Source organism: Protopterus annectens, chromosome 11.part0 (genome assembly GCF_019279795.1).
Source record: "Protopterus annectens isolate FY-2018-M chromosome 11.part0, PAN1.0, whole genome shotgun sequence".
NCBI lineage: Eukaryota > Metazoa > Chordata > Ceratodontiformes > Protopteridae > Protopterus > Protopterus annectens.
The window spans coordinates 655,726,281-655,746,021 of record NC_056745.1 but is presented as its reverse complement, the minus strand read 5'-3'; the positions used below and the strand labels follow the sequence as shown (position 1 = coordinate 655,746,021).

Sequence of the window (19,741 nt, the reverse complement as noted above, 5' to 3'; positions counted from 1 at the left end):
CCCCCCCCCCACCTGATCAGGGAGGCATCTGTTGTCACAGTAGCCACGGGAGGGGGAAGGACAAAGGGTCTGCCGTGAAGAACCTGAGGTGAGACCATCCACCACGAAAGGTGTCTTTTGCATGACTGAGTGATTAGAATGCTGTGTGACATTGGAAGCTGTTGAAAGGACCACTGGGAAAACAGCATCCATTGCAGGATCCGCATGTAAAAATGAGACCTAGGGTTTTTAGTATGACTCTGGCCTGGACTCTGCTCTCTTGTAGTAGGATTTGAACATGACCTCGAATGTCTGAAACCCTTCGTACAGGCAGTTTTGCGGACAGTTTGACAGTGTTTAAAATGGCGCCTATGAAGGTAACAGACTGACAAGGCGACAAGGCAGACTTTTTGGAGTTTATAGAGATACCTAGCTCGTTGCAAATTTGGAGGGTATAATCTCAGGAATGGAGTAGTTGACGTTTGGTGGTGGCAGTAAGGAGCCAGTCGTCTAAGTATGGAAACACCTCGAATCCTTTTCGTCTCAAGTGAGCCGCAACCACTGCCATGCATTTGCTAAACACCCTGGGGGCTGTGGTGAGGCCAAAGGGCAGGGCTCTGAATTGGTAGTGACTGGCTCCAATCCGGAAGTGGAGAAACCTCCTGGAGCACCTGTTCATTTTGATATAATAGTATGCATCCTGAAGGTCTATAGAGCACATCCAATTGTCCTGACCCAGGAAGGGTAGAATGGACTGAAGAGTGACCATCCAGAACTTCGTTCTTTGAACAGACTTGTTCAGCCTGCTGAGATCCAAAATAAGTCTCCAGTCCCCTGTCTTTTTTGGTACCAAAAAGAACTTGGAGTAGACTCCGGATCCTTGTTGGTCTGCTGGGACTGATTGGATGGCTCTTTTTTCTAGCAGCTTTGAAATTTCTAGTGCTGCTTGATCCCTCAGACCAGGTGGAACATCTGGAAGGGGCCCTTTTGGCGGTTGAGGGGTATGAATAAAGGGGATTTTGTAACCCTCGGATATGATCGACCAATTGTCTTGCGTGAGGGAATGCCAGGCTTCTGGGTACAGTGATAGTCTTCCCCCGACTGCTTCCGAAGGTGGACAGTCGGGCAGCTCCTCAGGGGTGCTGGAAGGGTTTGTCAGAGAAGGATTCTCTGCTACCCTGATTCTGCGGACCCCCCCTGCCCCTCGGGCGGTGTCTGTTATTGTTCCCTCCTCTGCCTCTGGAGGGAAGCTCACCACGTGCATCAGGCAGTACTCCCTGAGGTTTGCGGAACCACATTTTCCCACCCTTCTGACCCTTAGGGTATGGTCTAGAAGGGGTAGAAAAACGGACTCCTATGGCAGAGAGAGAGTCTTGCCTTTCTGCTCGCACCTGGTCAATGTATCCTTCACTTGAGGTCCAAACAAGGCAGAACCATCAAATGGGGTGTTAGTGAAGGACACCTTGAAGGGGTCAGCAAAATTGCAAAGCCGCATTCAGGCGTGTCTCCTTAGAGCGACGCCCGTGCCTGCAGCTCTACTCGCTCCATCGGCTGCATAGGGAATGAGCCGCATGGAGGAGTTGACAATAGAGTTTAGGGTCCCCAGCTGGGGGTTGATCTTTTCCTGAGACCCCGCAGCTGATGGGTCCTGTAAGGTATCACCCAGTTCCTTGAGAAAGTCTCTCTGGAGACGGGTGAAATGGCACAAATAATTCAGTGACCGCATAGCAAAGGTCGCTGAGGAAAACATCCGCTTCCCATACCTGTCCATAGTCCTAGATTCCTTATTAGGAGGATGGACAGGTACTGAAGGGTCAGCCAACTCCTTTTTAGTGGCCGCTGCCACCACCATGGCATCAACAGGGATGCCCTTAGTTAAAAACTGCTTGTCAGAAGGGGCTGTAATAAATTTTGTAGGCCTCCGGGGAGTTGGTTCCATAGTATCCGGAGCCGTCCACGCCTTTCGAGCCACCACATCCATGAGCGGGTCGAAAGGCGGAGACACCCAGGAGGTGGAAGGGCGAGAACCGAACGCATCCAGGTACACCGACTCGTCCTCAGAAGGGTTAAGGGCAGACCAGTTTCCCCTCTGCTTAAGAATCTCCAGGATGTCAGAAAATTAGACATTCTCAGAGGGGGACCTTGGGGACCCTTCTGAGTCATCCAAGTCAGTGTCCAATGTGACTGACTCAGGGGAGTCTACATGCTTCCTCTTGCATTTTCTCTTTCGAGGAGGCTCCCCTGAAGGATCAGGGGAGGCCTCGGAAGAGGAGGATATGCCCAATGGGGCTACCTGTAGCGTTGATTCTCCACGCTTGGGATCGGGAGAGCGGGTAGAGACTAAACCAGGCACCATAGAGGGAGGAGCCGAAGGAGCCGACCGTGGAGCAGGCACAGGGGCCAGCACACTCCTCATGACCTCAAAGGCACCCCTATCAGGCAGGGAAGGGGGTCCCTGCTCCGGAGACAAGGACTCCTCCCGGCACAGAGAGGGACGGCTCTGAGGCCGATGTCAGGGCCGAACTCACCTGCGCCGAAGCTCCGAGAGGGAGAACGGGGTTGGACAAGGGTCCAATGCCACTCGCTCCCTCGGAGCCGACGAGAGAGGCCCGGCACCCGGATCCCTCCAAGGATGGAACCAAGGGAGAGATCGGAGCCGATGAGGGAGCTGAAAGGGGTGGTATTGGCTCAGACGTTCCGACGGTCCCGACCCCTACGATCTCCGGCTCTGAACTCACAGGAAGAGTCAGAGGAGGAATCGAAGAGGGAGTAGTGAAAGCCACTGCCTGATGAGGAGGGCTATGCAACATTTGGGCCAGTACCTGCGACTTAAGTAGTCTACTAACCACCCTCTCGAGGTCATGGTCCGACAGCCTGGAAGACCGAGAGGAATGGGACCTGTGACTCCGCTCTGATAAGGGAGACTTCGGAGCAGAATAGACAGATTCCAGGGAAGGAGACCTGGAATGCTTCTTGCTCGAAGACGGCTCCGACAGCAGAGTCAGAGCTGACTGAGGCCTCAAATCATCGATTCCGGCCGGAGCCAATGCAGTGGTAGTAGTAGCACCGCTCGGTGATGGCTCCGAACATGGAGCCGACGGTTTGGCAGGCTTAGAAGGTTTACCCGACGAAGGCTAAGCCGGGGAACCTTCAGGCTTTAACAAGCCTCTCAAAATAAGTTTATTTCTGCGTTCCTGCAGGACTCTTGGACTGAACGCATGGCAGACAGAACAAGAGTCCTGCAGGTGCAGAGGGCCCAAGCAACATACACAAGAAGTATGACCGTCTGTCAGAGACATCTTCTGACAGCACGAGTCACACTTCTTGAAGCCCGAGACCTTAGTGTCTTTAGACATCCTGAAAAAAAGGATGACTGGCAGACAAGGACAACTAAGGGAGGTCTAGTCACAATCAGTCAAACACACACAAACAAAAGGGTTGTAACAGACCAGAATAATATAACAAAACCCCACACTTATTAATACAATCTAACTAGGCACACACATACAACTACAAACAAAAAGTATGGAAGAGGATTGGCTAAGGGCCTAACTATTAGGTGAGGGGAAAAAACTGTATCAAAAACTACCTAAGAGGGAATCCTAAACAGGGATCTAAATGGTAGTAACTATAAAACACTATCGCTAATATTTTAACCCAAAAAGCTGACTAAAACCAAGAAAGAATATTAATACAACCTGAGCCGGCAAAAAGACGCAACCTCGTAGCTGAAGCGGCAAACGAGATCTGGGTATATCACACCTAGCATTATGGGACATAGGATAGCCTTGAGCCGGTAAAAATAGCTCTCGGGCTTTACTAATAGGCCGAGTTGGAGCCGAGGTTCGGCTCCGAACCCATCCAGCAAGAATGAAGGTGAGATTGACAACTTAACATCTACTGTGGCAGAGCTAGTCACCTGGTGGTGTAAACCTTTGCTCTAGATGATTGTCACTGTTAAAGTGACATCCTGACCCCATGTGCAAAATGGTAAAAAGGGGTTGTGGATGGATGCATGGACTGTCCCTGCTATTGTAAGTTTGAAACGCTCACAGCATAAGGCACAATTCAAAAGTAAACCTTAATGGATCTGTCCCCAGAAAAGGCTGAGATCTAGGACTAAGAGAAAGTTCCTAATGTGCATACATTTTAGTTAATCACTCCTGTACAGAAGCCTAGGGTCTCCAGATTACATCCTTTCCTTTGCCACCCGAAAACAAATGCATTTACATTACATTTGCTTATCTTAGTTCCTGTCCCACGTAGATGAACAATAGACTAGCTAACAGTAAACACCTGTTAACTGTTTGCATGTTAACAAATGCTCCCTTCCACTGTTTTGGAAAGCTGCTTTTATGAAGTACACAGTAATTGCGTTTTATGAGCCTTGGCTTTCCTGACTCCAAACCTTTGTGTTTCCCAAGAAACTACAGCAATTTACAGTTTACATGTCAGATATACATCTGATTCTTGTGTGTCTTTTTTTTTTTCATTTTAAAAAGAAATCCTCACAAATTCCCAAGAGCAGACAATATACATAGTTTACAAATGTGACTACAATCTGCAATAACAAAGAAAAGCTACATCATGTTTTAAGTCAGTTTTCTTTAGCCTGGTAAGCCACTGGGATCACAAACCTGGCTCAAAACATCCAATCATTTCCTAGCAGATGGGTAGTGATGAACAGGGTTTGGCTGTTACCTGGCCAAACCGCCTATGCACATACCATCAGAGTCAAGTTATAGAATGTCATACAGGCAGGAATATATGAAAACACAGTTTTATTTAAAGGACAAAATGAAAACAGCCCTGACAGCTTATACAGAAAATTACAAAAGTATTTACACTGCATAGTACCATTCATATATGCATGGTCCACAGTCCTTAGAGAAACTTCATATTTCACTCTACACAGGGTCAGTCTCTTATAGAGCTTCAGCAACCAGTTTGCATGTTTTAGTTCATAACTGCAGGCTTCAGTTAGGTCTTAATTCTACCTCTACACAAACTGTACTCTATTTATATTTATTAAACTGGTCATAAAACTAATCCAGGCAGCCCTTTTTAAGGTTTAACTAGGGATACAAGTTTAAAAGAAAGAAGTTATGTAGGCACTGAATGGACCATCCAGCTCCATAAACAATGGATCACCAAGCAGAGCCCTTACTGTACCCCATGGTGATCCTCCTACTGGATGAGCTACCTTTCTGTCTTGCTGTTTCTAGCCACAGCCTTTTATACACCATTACTGTATCTAATACAACCATTATCTGACAAATGACGGTGCAAATTTAAAGAAACAAGATGCACTTAAAGGCATATTCATCATTTTCCACACATAAGATGTCAAAATATACCCCCAATGTAGGGAGGCTTTACCCCCTTGTTTCCCTTACTTAAATACACTAACCCCACAGTCACACAACCATGGAGAAAAGAGAAAACACTACACATTGTTAGCCACTACTGGTACGCAAACACAAACTTCTAAAGATGGGGGTACAACATAAGACTGGGCACTGATGGGGATACAACATAAAAGTGGGCATTGGCAAAGTAGGAATAGTACTTTAGACCAATTTGCCTTGCAATTCCTATGATCCTAAGATCCTAAACCATCCCAGCATTGATTATGAAATGAGCTGTACCCATATATGTATGTGTGTGTGTGTGTGTGTGTGTGTGTGTGTGTGTGTGTGTATGTGTGTGTATGTATACACACACACACACACACACACACACCCTTGTACTGAGGTGCAATACTTTTCCATCCTTAGGGAGTAAGATGTCTCCATGCCATAAGGAAAAATATTAAACCACAGGAAGACCTGGTACTTCATGAGGAATGAACCTGCTGCCTGAGATTCCTTGAGATGTGCTGAAACTTGGTTAAGAAAGTGTGTGGTCAGTTGTTTATCTCTAATTTATCAACAATGAAGTATGATTTCTAAACAAATTATAAGTACTTGATTACTTAACAATCTCATTGGATGCTGTCAACATTTCATGGTTCTTTTTTCCCTGATTTCAGGGAGTCTTAGACAACCACTTCACTGCTCACTAAGATCCAATTTTCCGTGTGATTTAATATTTTACAGCTATTTCTCTATTGATCTTTCTATCTCTCTCTCTTTCTGTGTATGTGTGTGTGTGTGTGTGTGTGTGTGTGTGTGTGTGTGTGTGTGTGTGTGTGTGTGTGTTTGGGAGATCATATAAGGATTAGGATAAGGGTTAAATAAGAGGATATATTTAGTACTGTGCAAGTGTTTACAGGTTAGGCAAGTGACAGACTTATGTATTTGTGTGTGGAGGATGACCGAGACAGTCTTATTTAGTGGTAGTGTTAAAGGGTTTTCCTAAGGTGAGGTGTAGGGTTACGGTTATGGTTAGGAGGTAAGGTGCACTTTATCTTAGCGAAAAACACATCCATAACACTGTCACTACTCAGACAAATTTAGTCACTTAATAACTGTGTTTTTTCTCGCAAGATCTCAAAAGAATATTGTTTTCCCTTTGCAATTTTTTGTTTTTTGGGTTATTGTGTTTTTAAGAAATGTGTCTTTTGAAATGTAGGTATCATTCAGGAATGAGTGGATATTTTTACATTTCAATTAAGTGTCTACAACCTATATATATATATATATATATATATATATATATATATATATATATATATATATATATGTGTGTGTGTGTGTGTGTTTGTTGTTTGTCTTTCTGCTTTTTCCGGTAAGGGGTCGCCACAGTGGAACTCCGGTCCGCTAATGATTAGCAGTACATTTTTAAGAAATGCCGAGGTGCCAGCTCGACGCCCAACCTTCAACGAAGGCACGCCCATTTACGCATGCATGTCTTTCGAACGCTACCCAACCACAAGGAGGACATGCAGACTCCACAAAGAAGGCACTCCCAAGCCCAGCTGAGAATCGAACAGGAGAACCTCTTGCTGTGAGATAACAATGCTACCGCCATACCACCGCGGCACTCTATATATATATATATATATATATATAAATATATATATATATATATATATATATATATATATATATATATATATAAAGTGAATATTGTTGAGTGCAGACTAGACTGAATAAAACGATGTACTAATACAAGCTACAATGAAAAAAAAAGTGTATGTATTCACATACTAAATCATGCACACTTTCTCTCTCTTTCAGTCACTCTCATAGTATATGCTACAGTTCTTCAGCCATGGCATACACAGCAGCTTAGAAGGAGACTGTGCAGAAGCAAAAACTCTTACATCTAAACCAAATATATTCTTGTCTACCTACCATCGTGAGACATGCCCACTGAAAGGCACTTTTGGAAACGACAATACTGGCATTTGTTACGGTTCTTTTTTAGAATTTTGCAGTTGCGTTCACATTTTTCATATTCAAGCTTCAGTCGGATTGTTCGTCGAAAAAACGCCTAAAAATACATATGAAATAAAACATCAGTGCAAATTTTACAAAGTTAAATATATGAACTTAAATATGCATTTTACTGCAATCGGTTCATGAATGTGATTAAAACATACAATCCATACAAGAAGAAATGTGCCCTGTACAGAGAATAGATGCAGTTACTGGACTTGCCATATTGAGTGATATGAAGGCATAGAAGACACAGTGACAGTAAATTCAAGTGGCCTAGCGGGTTGAAAGGGTACGACATAACTTAAGAGGACTTCTAGTAGAAATATCAATTTTAGTATATTTCAAGTTATATTTTAACTTTATCTCTTCTTCCTCTCTTACAAGACGGAAGATGGATTTTTGGCTCCCATACTTTACATGCTTAGTTATATTTGACACAATCATCCGCTGATTAATGACAATATAAAATGTTCTACTGTTACAGATTATGATGTTAAAGAGCAAAATAATGTCAGCTGCATACAATACATGACTATCAGTCTGAAAATTATCTGGAAATCCTCAATATTGTTCTCCTGGGAGTATTTCTAATCTGCAAATCCACAATATTGTTCTCCTGGAAGTATTTCTAGTTGCACAAAATAGCATTTAATTATATATAAAACAAAGTAGTGCCTTCCTTTAGAAAATTATGAGTTTTCTAAAAGCTCACCATAAAATATTTGACTTTTTAAAGTAAAAATACTCTCTACTCAACTTTTTTGTAATGAATGAGATTTCCCAAACTTACAGGCATTCCAAATTCCACAGACTGTTATTTGCCAAAGTGTCCCTTTATTATAACTTCACCTGTCATCTTCATGTCTGAGGATTGAGGGATATGATACATGCCTCCTACACTGGAAACTGTGATTTGACTAGCGAAGCCAGGAGTTACAAGGTTAAGGTAAGAGTGAAGGTATTGATTGTCTAGTTCCTTTTAAGTGCAGGAAGGTTGTAAATTGCAATGCTGCAATAAAAACTGCTAGAGAATGACAATAATCCAAAAAAGAACTGGCAACAAATAGTACTTTAAGTGAAGGAAGCACCCTATGCCTCACTATCATCTCCATTTTTTCACCTATTTCATGACCTCCTGAATAACTTCATGGATTCCACTTTTTATTACCCATTCCAGCAGTCCATGTCATGGGCCCATAAGCCTCCTTGTGAAGAAATAGTTCTACAGATCCAGAGAATAGAGGATCGATACAATCTGCTGCCTGGCTGCCTTCCTCCTCATCCTTCCTGTTCAGAATAAGACCTCTTCACATTTCCCCATTATGATACTGTGCACCCCACATCATACACTCACTGTCCTTTCTGGTCTCTTGGGAGGACAGCCTTAACTCATCTACCTCCCTTTTCATTCACTGTCCTCTCCATTTCACAGAGCTATCCTGAGATTTTTTCCCTCTAGATTCCATTCAGCAGCCAGTATTTTCTTGTCCATGTATGGCCTCCAAAATGGTCTGAAGTACTCAAAACATGGCTTGAACATAGTCCGGCAGAGCGGAAGTACTACATCTTTACTTTCTCAGGCTGTCATCTATGACGTAGAAGACTTGCCTTTAGCTTCCAGAACTGTACATGGCTAAACAAGTCACTATTTTTCTTTTGTCTCACTTAGCAGAACTGCAGTTGTGGAAACTGTAGGTTCAATACTTGGGATATCTTATTTCAGAAGGCAATGGATAGACAGATTTTGCCTTCATGTATTGTTGTGATGTAAATTGCACCAAGCCCTACTACATTAAAACAGTTGGGATTAACAGGTTACTGTTGACAATGGATTTTAATTATGCAGAAGTAGTGAAACCTTTGTTAGAATTATTAAAGAAAGATACAACTGAACCTTTACCCTCTGGTACTATGATCATGAACAAGTTTTTGTACAACTAAGATCATCATCATCAATCCTATTTTCTACATGGGGTCGGGGTGAAGTTTTTGTACAACTGAGATCATCATCAATCCTATTTTCTACATGGGGTCAGGGTGTCATGTCAACTGTTGCCATCTCTCTCGATTCAATGCCACTCTCCAACCTTCTTCAACACTCAGGCCTGACTGTTGCAGGGCTTCTCTCACACAATCCATCCACCTCTTTGCTGGCTGCCGTCATTTCTTCTTGCCTTTTTCCCTGTCTGCCCCAAATCTTCTTCACCAGACTGACTTCTAGATTTCTGCACATGTGCCCGAACCATTGTAATCTGTTCTCTTCTACCTTGTCTGTAATTAGAGCTACATTGGCTTCTGTTCTGATGTCCATATTTTTTTGCCTGTCTGACTGTGTGCATCCTACCACCTGTCTCAGACACTTCATTTCAATGCCCTCTAGCTTCTTCAACTGCTCTGCCTTTACTGCCCAGGTTTCTGTACCCCACAGTAATGTTAGTCACACCACTGTTTTGTACAGCTCACTTTTCAGCTTCTTTGGCATTCTATTGTCATGCACTACCCCTGACACTCTGTGCCAGTTGGCTTGCAGCCCTTCTGATTCTAACTCTGACTTCCTCATTCAGACTTCCCTTCTCCTCAACCACCTCTCTCAGATACTTGAAAATGTTAACATATGCCAGTACTTTCCCTTTTATCTCAATTCATAGCTTTTTCTGATTTCGCCCATTTGCTACCATTACAATTTCTTATCTGTGCACAGTTTCAAACCATATCCCTTCAGTTTTGCAATCCATTCCTCTACCATTTGCTGAAGTTATTGCTCAGAGTCTGCTTGTAATGCTACATTATTGGCATAAAGCAACTTTGTTGACCTGTCCCCTCCACCTCTTTGCTAATGTAGTTCATCACCAGTATGAACAGCAGTGGACTCAGAGCTGAAATCTGATGCATACCTAACTCCCACTGGGTTACCCTCTACAAGTCCAAACACTGTTCATACTTAAATCATTAGGTCTTTGTAAATAGTCTGCACCAGTTATATCAATGCTCTGGGACTCTGAACCATCACAAGACTGCCAAAATCAGCTTTCTTGGGAACTTGTCATATGCTTTATCCAAGTCTAGGAATATCAAATTGGCCTTTTTCCACATATCTAGCTTCTTCTCAGCCATCTCTGCCTTACTGCAAACATTTGGTCAGTTGTGCTGCATCCTGATCTGAATCCAAACTGCTCATCTCCTATTTTACTTTCTACTACTCTTTTTACTACTCTTCATATTCATTTATCAGTCACTCTCTCCAGAACTTTCATGCAGTGTGACAGGAGTTTGATACCTTTGTACTGTCCACAATTGCCAATGCCCCCTTTGTTTTTGTACACTGGCACCGGTATACTTATTCTCCAGTCATCTGACATCACCTTTCTCTCCATACTGCTGTGAGTAACCTCGGGTGCTGTTCATACTTCTTTTATGGTGGGCTCCTCCTGGGCAATACAGCATGTTATGGGTTTTCTTCATTCAGAAGCTGGTGGAAGTACTCCTTCCATCTGACTTTGATGTCCTGTGGGCTGGTGAGCAGATTGTTGCTGGTATCCATTATGAAGGGTGTCTAGCATTCTTCTTTATCTTTTATTCTTTGCCTTGCGACTAGACAGAGTTTCTTTGTGCCATTTATTGAGTCACCTTCCAAAGCTGGTAGAGTGCCTTTGATGAATTGTTCTTTGCTATTGCAACTCCTGTCTTAGCCTGTTTGTTAGCTAACCAGATTCCTTCCTAGCTCGGTTTGTCTTTTCTACCTCACAATTTTTCCTGCACTCCTTCTTTCTTTTGATGACTTCCTGGTCTTCTGTATGCCACCAGCATCGTTCCTTTTGTGCCTTGCTGCCATATCTGGCTGGACATAACATATATTCTACAGTCCTCACACATCCTGTTTTGAGGTGCTGACATTCTTCTTCAACTCCATCTATTTCCCCTTCCTCCTGAGATGCTAGAGCCCTGAGTAATTTCTTGAACTCCTGTGCATTCTTTCCAGTTAACTTCCAGGTCTTCTACCTAGTCTCTGTGGACCTTAGAGCCTTTTCTGACCATTGCTTACAGGTGATTGAGGCAACCAGTGGCATGGCAGCTTAAGTTGGACACAAGTACAGCTCCAGTATTAATGATTTCATTTACATTAAACTGTTAAGAAAACAATGGCTAAACTATAAAAAAATGAGCAATGTGTGTAAAATTGAAGTACAAGAACAACACTGCATAAAGTTAGCTTGATATATTTATTGGAGATACTGAATATATTTACTTTGAAAGTATTTGTTTGGAAGTATCGTGGTCTTAGGGAAGGGTCAAATTAACTTTTTTTAGTGTAGGATTTTTACTATGTTAATAAATTTATTAAAATGTATTAAACTTTTTTTAATGAACCGTTCTTAATATAAGGTTGTTGCACTGATGTAAAAAGAAACTGACTGGTTGCTATCAGTCATGTGATAACTAAATGCAAGGATTTAAATGCAGTTATATCATGAAGCATTTATTTCTGATGAAGTCGCTGTGCTCTTTCCAGCTTACTCACGCTTGTTTTTTATAAGGTTTTTGTATTGCTATACTCAAGTTTGGGTCTAATATAACTAATAAACAATGATTTCATCATTCCCAATTTCCTAGACTTTATAATCTTTTTATACAGCCTACAGGTCTATTACTATCATTAACCAATTCAATGATATAATTAGAAAATTCAAATTTGGATCCACCCATGGGTCTATGTCAAAAAATCGAATCCCCAGATCGTCGAATTACATTTCATTGAAACAAATTCAACGAACTTGCAGAACAGCAAAACTCTACATCATTGAACCTCACTTCCTCTAACACACTTGCGTACTATAACACAAAACTAAACCATCCTATATGTTTGTAGGGGGGCTGTGCCCCCCTGCATCCCCAATACCTCTTGCAACTTAAATATACCAACTCTGAGATCGCACTACAAGGTATATGAGGGCACACACCCATGGCATGCCCACATCTACCCAAGAGCCACCCACTGACATGTACAGCATTTCTGTTCTGTTCAATACTGTTGCTACAGAGAAACAGGATGTACCTTCACTTCGATGAAGTGAGGTTCGACGATGTGGAGTTTCACAACTCTGCAACTTCGATTAATCTGTCTTGATGAAATTTAATTTGATAATCTGGGGATTCGATGTTTTGGAGTAGACGCCTACCCATATATCTAGGTCCTTAAATGAATCTACAGTATCAATCACTGTGTGCAGTATTATGTGTTCACCTTTTAATTGTTGTCTCCCAAATCTCATATGCTTAATTTGTGATGTATTTATCAGCATATCATTCTCCTGTGCCTAAATGGTCAATTTAGTCAAGTTGTTTTGCAGACATGCCCTATCTGTAACAAGTGTAATCAGTTTATCTATTTTCAAGTTATCTGCATACAGACTGTAGAACACCTAACATGAAAAAGATAGATCAGAAAGATACAATCTAAATAAGTATGGGCCTAGGACACAGCCCTGTGGGGCACCCTTACTGTAACCTTAAATTTCACTTGTCTAATTGCTGTATGATGCTTACCATGTCCTATATGCAAGTCATCTTATCAAAAGTACATCAATACCTAGTTGTTCTAATTTTTTGATCAATATTTTGTGTATGATCCTATCGAATGCTGAACTTAAATCTCATAAATTACATTACAGCACAATTTTTCATTGATAGCTATTATTATATTGTTATAGAATAGTGTATTAGAGGTGGCAATAGATCTGTTTCAACATATGCATGCTAATATATGGTTTCACGTCCTTTCCACTTTGAACAATAATTTATCAAATATAAGCATCTCCATTCTTTTTCTACAATATGTAAGTAAACTTATGGATCTATATGACTCTTTGTCGTACTTCCCTTTCCCTTAAAGACAGGTTTAACAGGTGCATATCTCCAATGATAAGGAATCTCCCCATATTTATATGACCTAGTAAATAACACATATAATGTTACTAAGATAGGAGACAGTGTAAGATATTTGGAAGCAAAAAACAAATAACCAAACAAAACCAAGGTCCCCTAAGTTTAAAGCTGGAAATTAATTGTAAAATCGAAGGCAATTCAAAAAATGAAAAGTAGTCATAAGATAAAAGTACTGAATATTTTATTCATAACAAGTTAAGCACTTTCATCCCTTAACAGACCGGGACTTCATCAGAATGAATATGCAAGTACAAACCAATCAAAATTATAAGATCAGTAACAAAATCACGTGACTTTCTTGCACAAATCATATCTAATAAGCCTTTTTATATTAAAAATGTATACCATACCTCTCAACTGTCCAGATTTTTGCAGAATGTCCAAATTATTTCCTCATATTTTCAGTCTGTTTCTCATAAAATTTTGTTCTTCTGGCTAATCTTTTGCAAATTGATGAGGATTAAAGTCAGAAAATATTGACAAACATTTGAGTTTCAGACTTCATACTCTTCAGAAAATTCATGATAATGTAAATCCTGCTACTCTATCAACTTTCTACAATTGTAAGAGCAATATTTAAAAATTGTCCCTATTTTTTGGCCTTTATCCCCCCATTACTTATGGCTTTGTCCAGATTTCTTGTGCTAAGAGGTTGAGAGGTATGATGTATACTAAAAATAAACTTAATAAATCTCGCACAAAATAGTCATCATTCTCTTTCGGCTTTTCCCGTTAGGGGTCGCCACAGCGGATCATCTCTTTCCATTTCTTCCTATCCTCTGCATCTTGCTCTGTCACACCAACCGCCTGCATGTCCTCTCTCACCACGTCCATAAACCTTATCTTAGGCCTTCCTCTATTCCTCTTACCTGGCAGCTCCATCCTTAGCATCTTTTTCCCAATATACCCATCATCCCTCCTCAGCACATGTCCAAACCAACGCAATCTCGTCTCTCTTGCTTTGTCTCCAAACTGTCCAACATGAGCTGACCCTCTAATATACCGATTCCTAATCCTATCCATCCTAGTCACACCGATTGCAAATCTTAACATCTTTAACTCTGCCACATCCAGCTCTGACTCCTGCCTTTTTGTCAATGCCACTGTCTCCAACCCATATAACATAGCTGGTCTCACTACACTCTTGTAGACCTTCCCTTTCACTCTTACGGATACCCGTCTGTCACAAATCACTCCTGACACTCTTCTCCACCCATTCCACCCTGCCTGTACTCTCTTCTTCACCTCTCTTCCACATTCACCATTACTCTGAACTGTTGATCCCAAGTACTTAAACTCGTCCACCTTTACCAACTCTACTCCCTGCATCCTCACCATTCCTCTACCCTCCCTCTCATTTACACACATATATTCTGTCTTAGCCCTGCTGACCCTCATTCCTCTGCTCTCTAGAGCATATCTCCACCTCTCCAGAGTCTCCTCAACCTGATTCCTACTCTCACTACAGATCACAATGTCATCTGCAAACATCATAGTCCACGGGCCTCCTGTCTGATCTCATCTGTCAACCTGTCCATCACCACTGCAAATAAGAAAGGACTCAGAGCTGATCCTTGATGTAATCCCACCTCCACCTTAAACGGATCTGTCACTCCCACTGCAGTCCTCACCACTGTCACACTACCCTCGTACATATCCTGTACCACTCTTACGTACTTCTCTGCCACTCCCGACTTCCTCATACAATACCACAACTCTTCTCTAGGCACCCTGTCATATGCTTTCTCCAAGTCTACAAAGACACAATGCAACTCCTTCTGACCTTCTCTGTATTTCTCCATTATAAATTAAATAGTAACATTCTAAAATAAGCAATATTTTAAAACTTTAAATAACTATCAACTGCTTGTTCTCACAACATAATCAATCATTTAAAGCTTAGCTGCATGTAGTTTTAGCAAACTACTTAAAGAAACCATGCCATTTAGTCCAGGATGTGTACTAGCATCTAATATAATTTGCCACAGAAACTCCTAATACTTGACCCTATGTTCACATGGACCCCTTCTAGGGTTAAGCAATACTTTCTCTGATACAAAAAAAGCATTTTTTTATTATTAGTACAAGTTATTCAATGTTTACAAAAGTGCATTATTAATGCTGGAATTACAGATATCATAATAATGCTCATATATTCATCTATTTAAAGCTCGTTCAGTTTTACCTACAAAATACCCATGGCAATAGTCACAAAATGTAATGTACACCACGCCTGTAGAATTACAGTCACCAGCGTAATTCAACTTGGACTAATAATTGTAACACAAGTTTCAAAACCTGCCCTTCAAAGACATACATGCATTTTTGGCAAAAACCACCCTTCATCATACCCTTGCCTACTTTATTTAACCTAATAGCATCCTGCTTAGTACTACCCCTTCAAACCTCTCCTACAGATTTAAATGTCTTTTATACACAAATTGTGGGCAACTACCCAGAAATTTATTGGTAATACTATAATTTTCAATTAACTTCAATTTATTTCTAATTATTTGCGTAATACAACTACTCTGATTACCATACTTAATTACCATAGTTTGTTCAAACTTTTTGGCTAAATTGTCTTTTGTTACCTGACTTTGTTCCACCATGTATCCCTTACCTAACAGTGAAAAAAAACTTTCTGTTCTTTTCCTACATACTTCTTCCTTAATCTCATTCAACATTTTAGTAGGGAAACCCTCTATTAACAAACATATCTATTCAATGTCAATTTCAATTGCAAGTTAATCTTCTTAGGACACTGTTTTAGATATATGCACTATTTGTCCCCTCACTAAACCTTTATTTTGGGAGAACGGGTGGTTACTAGAAAAATGCAGGAAATTAATGGAAAATGCTGGTTTTCTATATAGTCTAAAATTAAAGTATTGCTGATAAAAACCTTTTAATAGTAATACATCCAAAAAATAATAACCTATTTTAGAAAAAATATAATCAGATCCTGCAGATAGACTAGTGGTGGACCGTAGCTGGGATAGCTACTAAAGTTCAAAAAAATGACACGGATATATGAAACTTGAATTATGTCACTGATAATACAGAACGAAAAAAAGATGAAAAAACACTTCTTTTAAATCCACAGAAACCTCACTGCTTCGCCGAATTGGCAAGATGTTGAACTAAAGTGTAACAAAAAGACTGTTACACACTGATGTTTAGCAGTTCAAAGTTAAGTAGGACTAAATCTGTTTATATCCCAGGCATATACATTCCTATAACTCTTCCAAATGATGCAAAGTAACTTGAACACAACTCACAACAGTCTGTGTGGGGAGACCATAACAAGCATAGAAAAGTACCTTAGAATATTTGTAAAAGCTGATGAAATGTTGTAGAGCAAATGCCTGGTTGCTCAGGAAGTCCTGACTATCCGTTTAGCTTGTGGTAGAGAAAACCCAATCCAATACTTTGTAGTTAGAAAAACACAAGAAGCTTCCCTTTGCAAACTCAATAGTTCCAAACTTGCAGGAAGCAAATGAAGCACTAGAAGCACTAGCACAATTGCTATGTAAACAAACTCAGAAGTTTCAAACTCATGCACTGTTATACACTGATGTTTAGAAGTTCAAAAGTAAAGTAGGACTAAATCTGTTTATATCCCAGGCATATACATTCCTGTAACTCTTCCAAATGATGCAAAGTAACTTGAACACAACTCACAACAGTCTGTGTGGGAGACCACAACAACCATAAAAAGTACCTTAGAATGTTTGTAAAGCTGATGAAATGTTGTAGAGCAAATGCCTGGTTACTCAGGAAGTCCTGACTATCCGTTTAGCTTGTGGTAGAAAACCCAATCCAATACTTTGTAGTTAGAAAAACACAAGAAGCTTCCCTTGGCAAACTCAATAGTTCCAGACTTGCAGGAAGCAAATGAAGCACTAGCACAATTGCTGTGTAAACAAACTCAAGTTCCAAACTCATAGGAAGCAAAAAGGCTGTAGACTGAAAATAAATCCTTTATTACAACGATAGCATTCCTTAAGCACTAGTTGGCTTTCATCTGCACCATCGCAGACTTCATCAGAACTAGTGCAAAACATTTAATTAACTCATTTAAAACAGTTTTGGCCAAAACTTTGTTACTCAATTTAAAGAAACAGTACTCCATTTGTAACATAACTAATATTGGACCTATATAAAAAACATATAAATCTTGGTGATTTATGTATATACATACCAAAAGTAAATACAAATGTATATATAATTATAAATATTGATATTAAAAAGTCACTAAAAATAATTATTCATATGGTATTGTGCTTGAAATACTAAAACATGAATTAAATTCACTATGTACTTACATTTCATCAAATATTGCAGCCATAAAAATATTATGTATCAAGAATTAAAAATGGTTTTATACTTATAAAATCGTTAATACCTGGATTCCTAGTGGAATCAGTTAAAATCTTCCACTTGCTTTCTTTACAGGCCAGTCTTGTTTTCCAATCCTCAAAGGAATTTCCTTCACCTCAACTATTAGCAAAAGGTAGAAGGTGTGTCCCTCACCATATTCCTTGATGTGTCTGTATAGGGCATTTTTACTATCCATTTTCCTAATTTTATAATAATGCTCATAAATACGTTTCTTTAACTCTCTTTCTGTTTTGCCTATATAATAGGCTGGACATTTTTTGCACAGAGCTAAATATACTATGTGCTTGGTGCTGCAATTTCCACCTATGCTCCTAATTTTACTGTGATTAATGTCATTCAAAACAATATCACTGTTGGTGTTTATATGTGTACATTGTTTACATCTTCCGCACTTTCTGGTGAAAACCTTGTCTTTACTATTGTTTCTACCTTTCCCTAGCTTGGAATGTTCCAGTAATCTTTTTATGTTGGGACCAGTTTTGTATACTATCTTGGGTTCCTCACCCAGTATATTTTTGTTGACATCTGATACTGTGATAATGTCCCAATATTTCTTTATAATGTCCTTAATCTTGGTGCTGTGAGGGGTATAGGTCAGAACACACACTCTACCCATATTTGCTTTCTGCAAGTTAGCATTCATCTCTTTATCAAGACCTAGCAGTGGTTTGTATTTTATTCCCCATTGGGATTTAACAAATTCAATGGTGTCACTAATCATGTTGCTGGGATATCCTCTCCTTTCAAATAAATCTGCTAACAGATCCATTTCTCCTTCCATGAATTCTCTAGTTGATGACATTCTGGCACATCTAATGCACTGTCCCTTCATAATATTTTTGAAAATGTGTGGTGGATGTTCACTACCAAAAAATAGATAATCATTAGAGAATGTGCTTTTTCTATGTATCTTGGATGTAAAACCTTCCTCATTGGAACCTATGAACACATCCAAATATGAAATACCTGAGTTATTTGTTTCATAGGTAAATTTCAAAAAATTAGTAGTTTCGTTGATGTATTCAATAAATTGTGGTATTGTCTCGTTGGGTCCTTTCTACAGAATGAATATATCGTCCAGAAATCTTACATAGAAGGTGATGTAGCTGGAGAATGCACAGTTGGTAATGAATTCATTCTCCCAATCAGACATAACCAAGTTTGCAAATATGGGGGCACAAGATGCGCCCATAGCAACTCCCTTGCTTTGTCTGAAAAATTCACCCTCGAAAGTAAGATAATTGTGATCCAACACTAGGCCCATCATATCCATGATTAGATTTATTTTATCCCAGGTCAAAGTAGAAAACTTTCTAAGACTCCTGGCAAATCTCTCTAGTCCCTCGTCCTTAGGAATACATGAAATTAAGTCACATACATCAATGGTGATGAATGTACATTGTTCTGTCCATTTGTCAGGACTGAGTTTACTCAAGAAATCCCATGAGTCTTTGATGATGAATGGTACATGTGTATAAATATGTTTCGTCCAACTATCGATCGTTACTCCTATGTTATATGTTTTTGACTTTGAACCTGAGATGATGGGTCGGAAGGGTGGTTTGGTCAGAGACTTGTGAATTTTCGGTATTCCTATTATGCAAGCCATCACTGGATGATCAACTTTTAGAAACCTATATACTTCTTCTGTAATGCGGTTATCAATAAAATATTCTTCCAAAGCTATGTCAATTCTTCTAAAACCTTGGTTAATTTGATTTATTGAAACCTGTTGGTAATTCCCAGAATGGTATAAAATATGGTGTATCTCAGTGATATAATCTTTTTGGGGATAAATAACTGCCCGACCCAACGAGACAATACCACAATTTATTGAATACATCAACGAAACTACTAATTTTTTGAAATTTACCTATGAAACAAATAACTCAGGTATTTCATATTTGGATGTGTTCATAGGTTCCAATGAGGAAGGTTTTACATCCAAGATACATAGAAAAAGCACATTCTCTAATGATTATCTATTTTTTGGTAGTGAACATCCACCACACATTTTCAAAAATATTATG

At 39.9% G+C, this 19,741-nt stretch overlaps 1 protein-coding gene across 2 annotated transcripts in view; it reads right to left on the bottom strand.

Annotated features, from left to right (window-relative positions):
• The window catches only part of PPARA (peroxisome proliferator activated receptor alpha), a 952,408-nt gene that overhangs the window by 157,954 nt on the left and 774,713 nt on the right, over positions 1-19,741 (bottom strand). For both annotated transcript variants that reach the window (XM_044088095.1, XM_044088096.1), the window contains one exon: positions 7,278-7,416. In XM_044088095.1, coding sequence (XP_043944030.1) covers positions 7,278-7,416 — 139 coding nt within the window. The remainder of the gene's footprint in view (positions 1-7,277; positions 7,417-19,741) is intronic.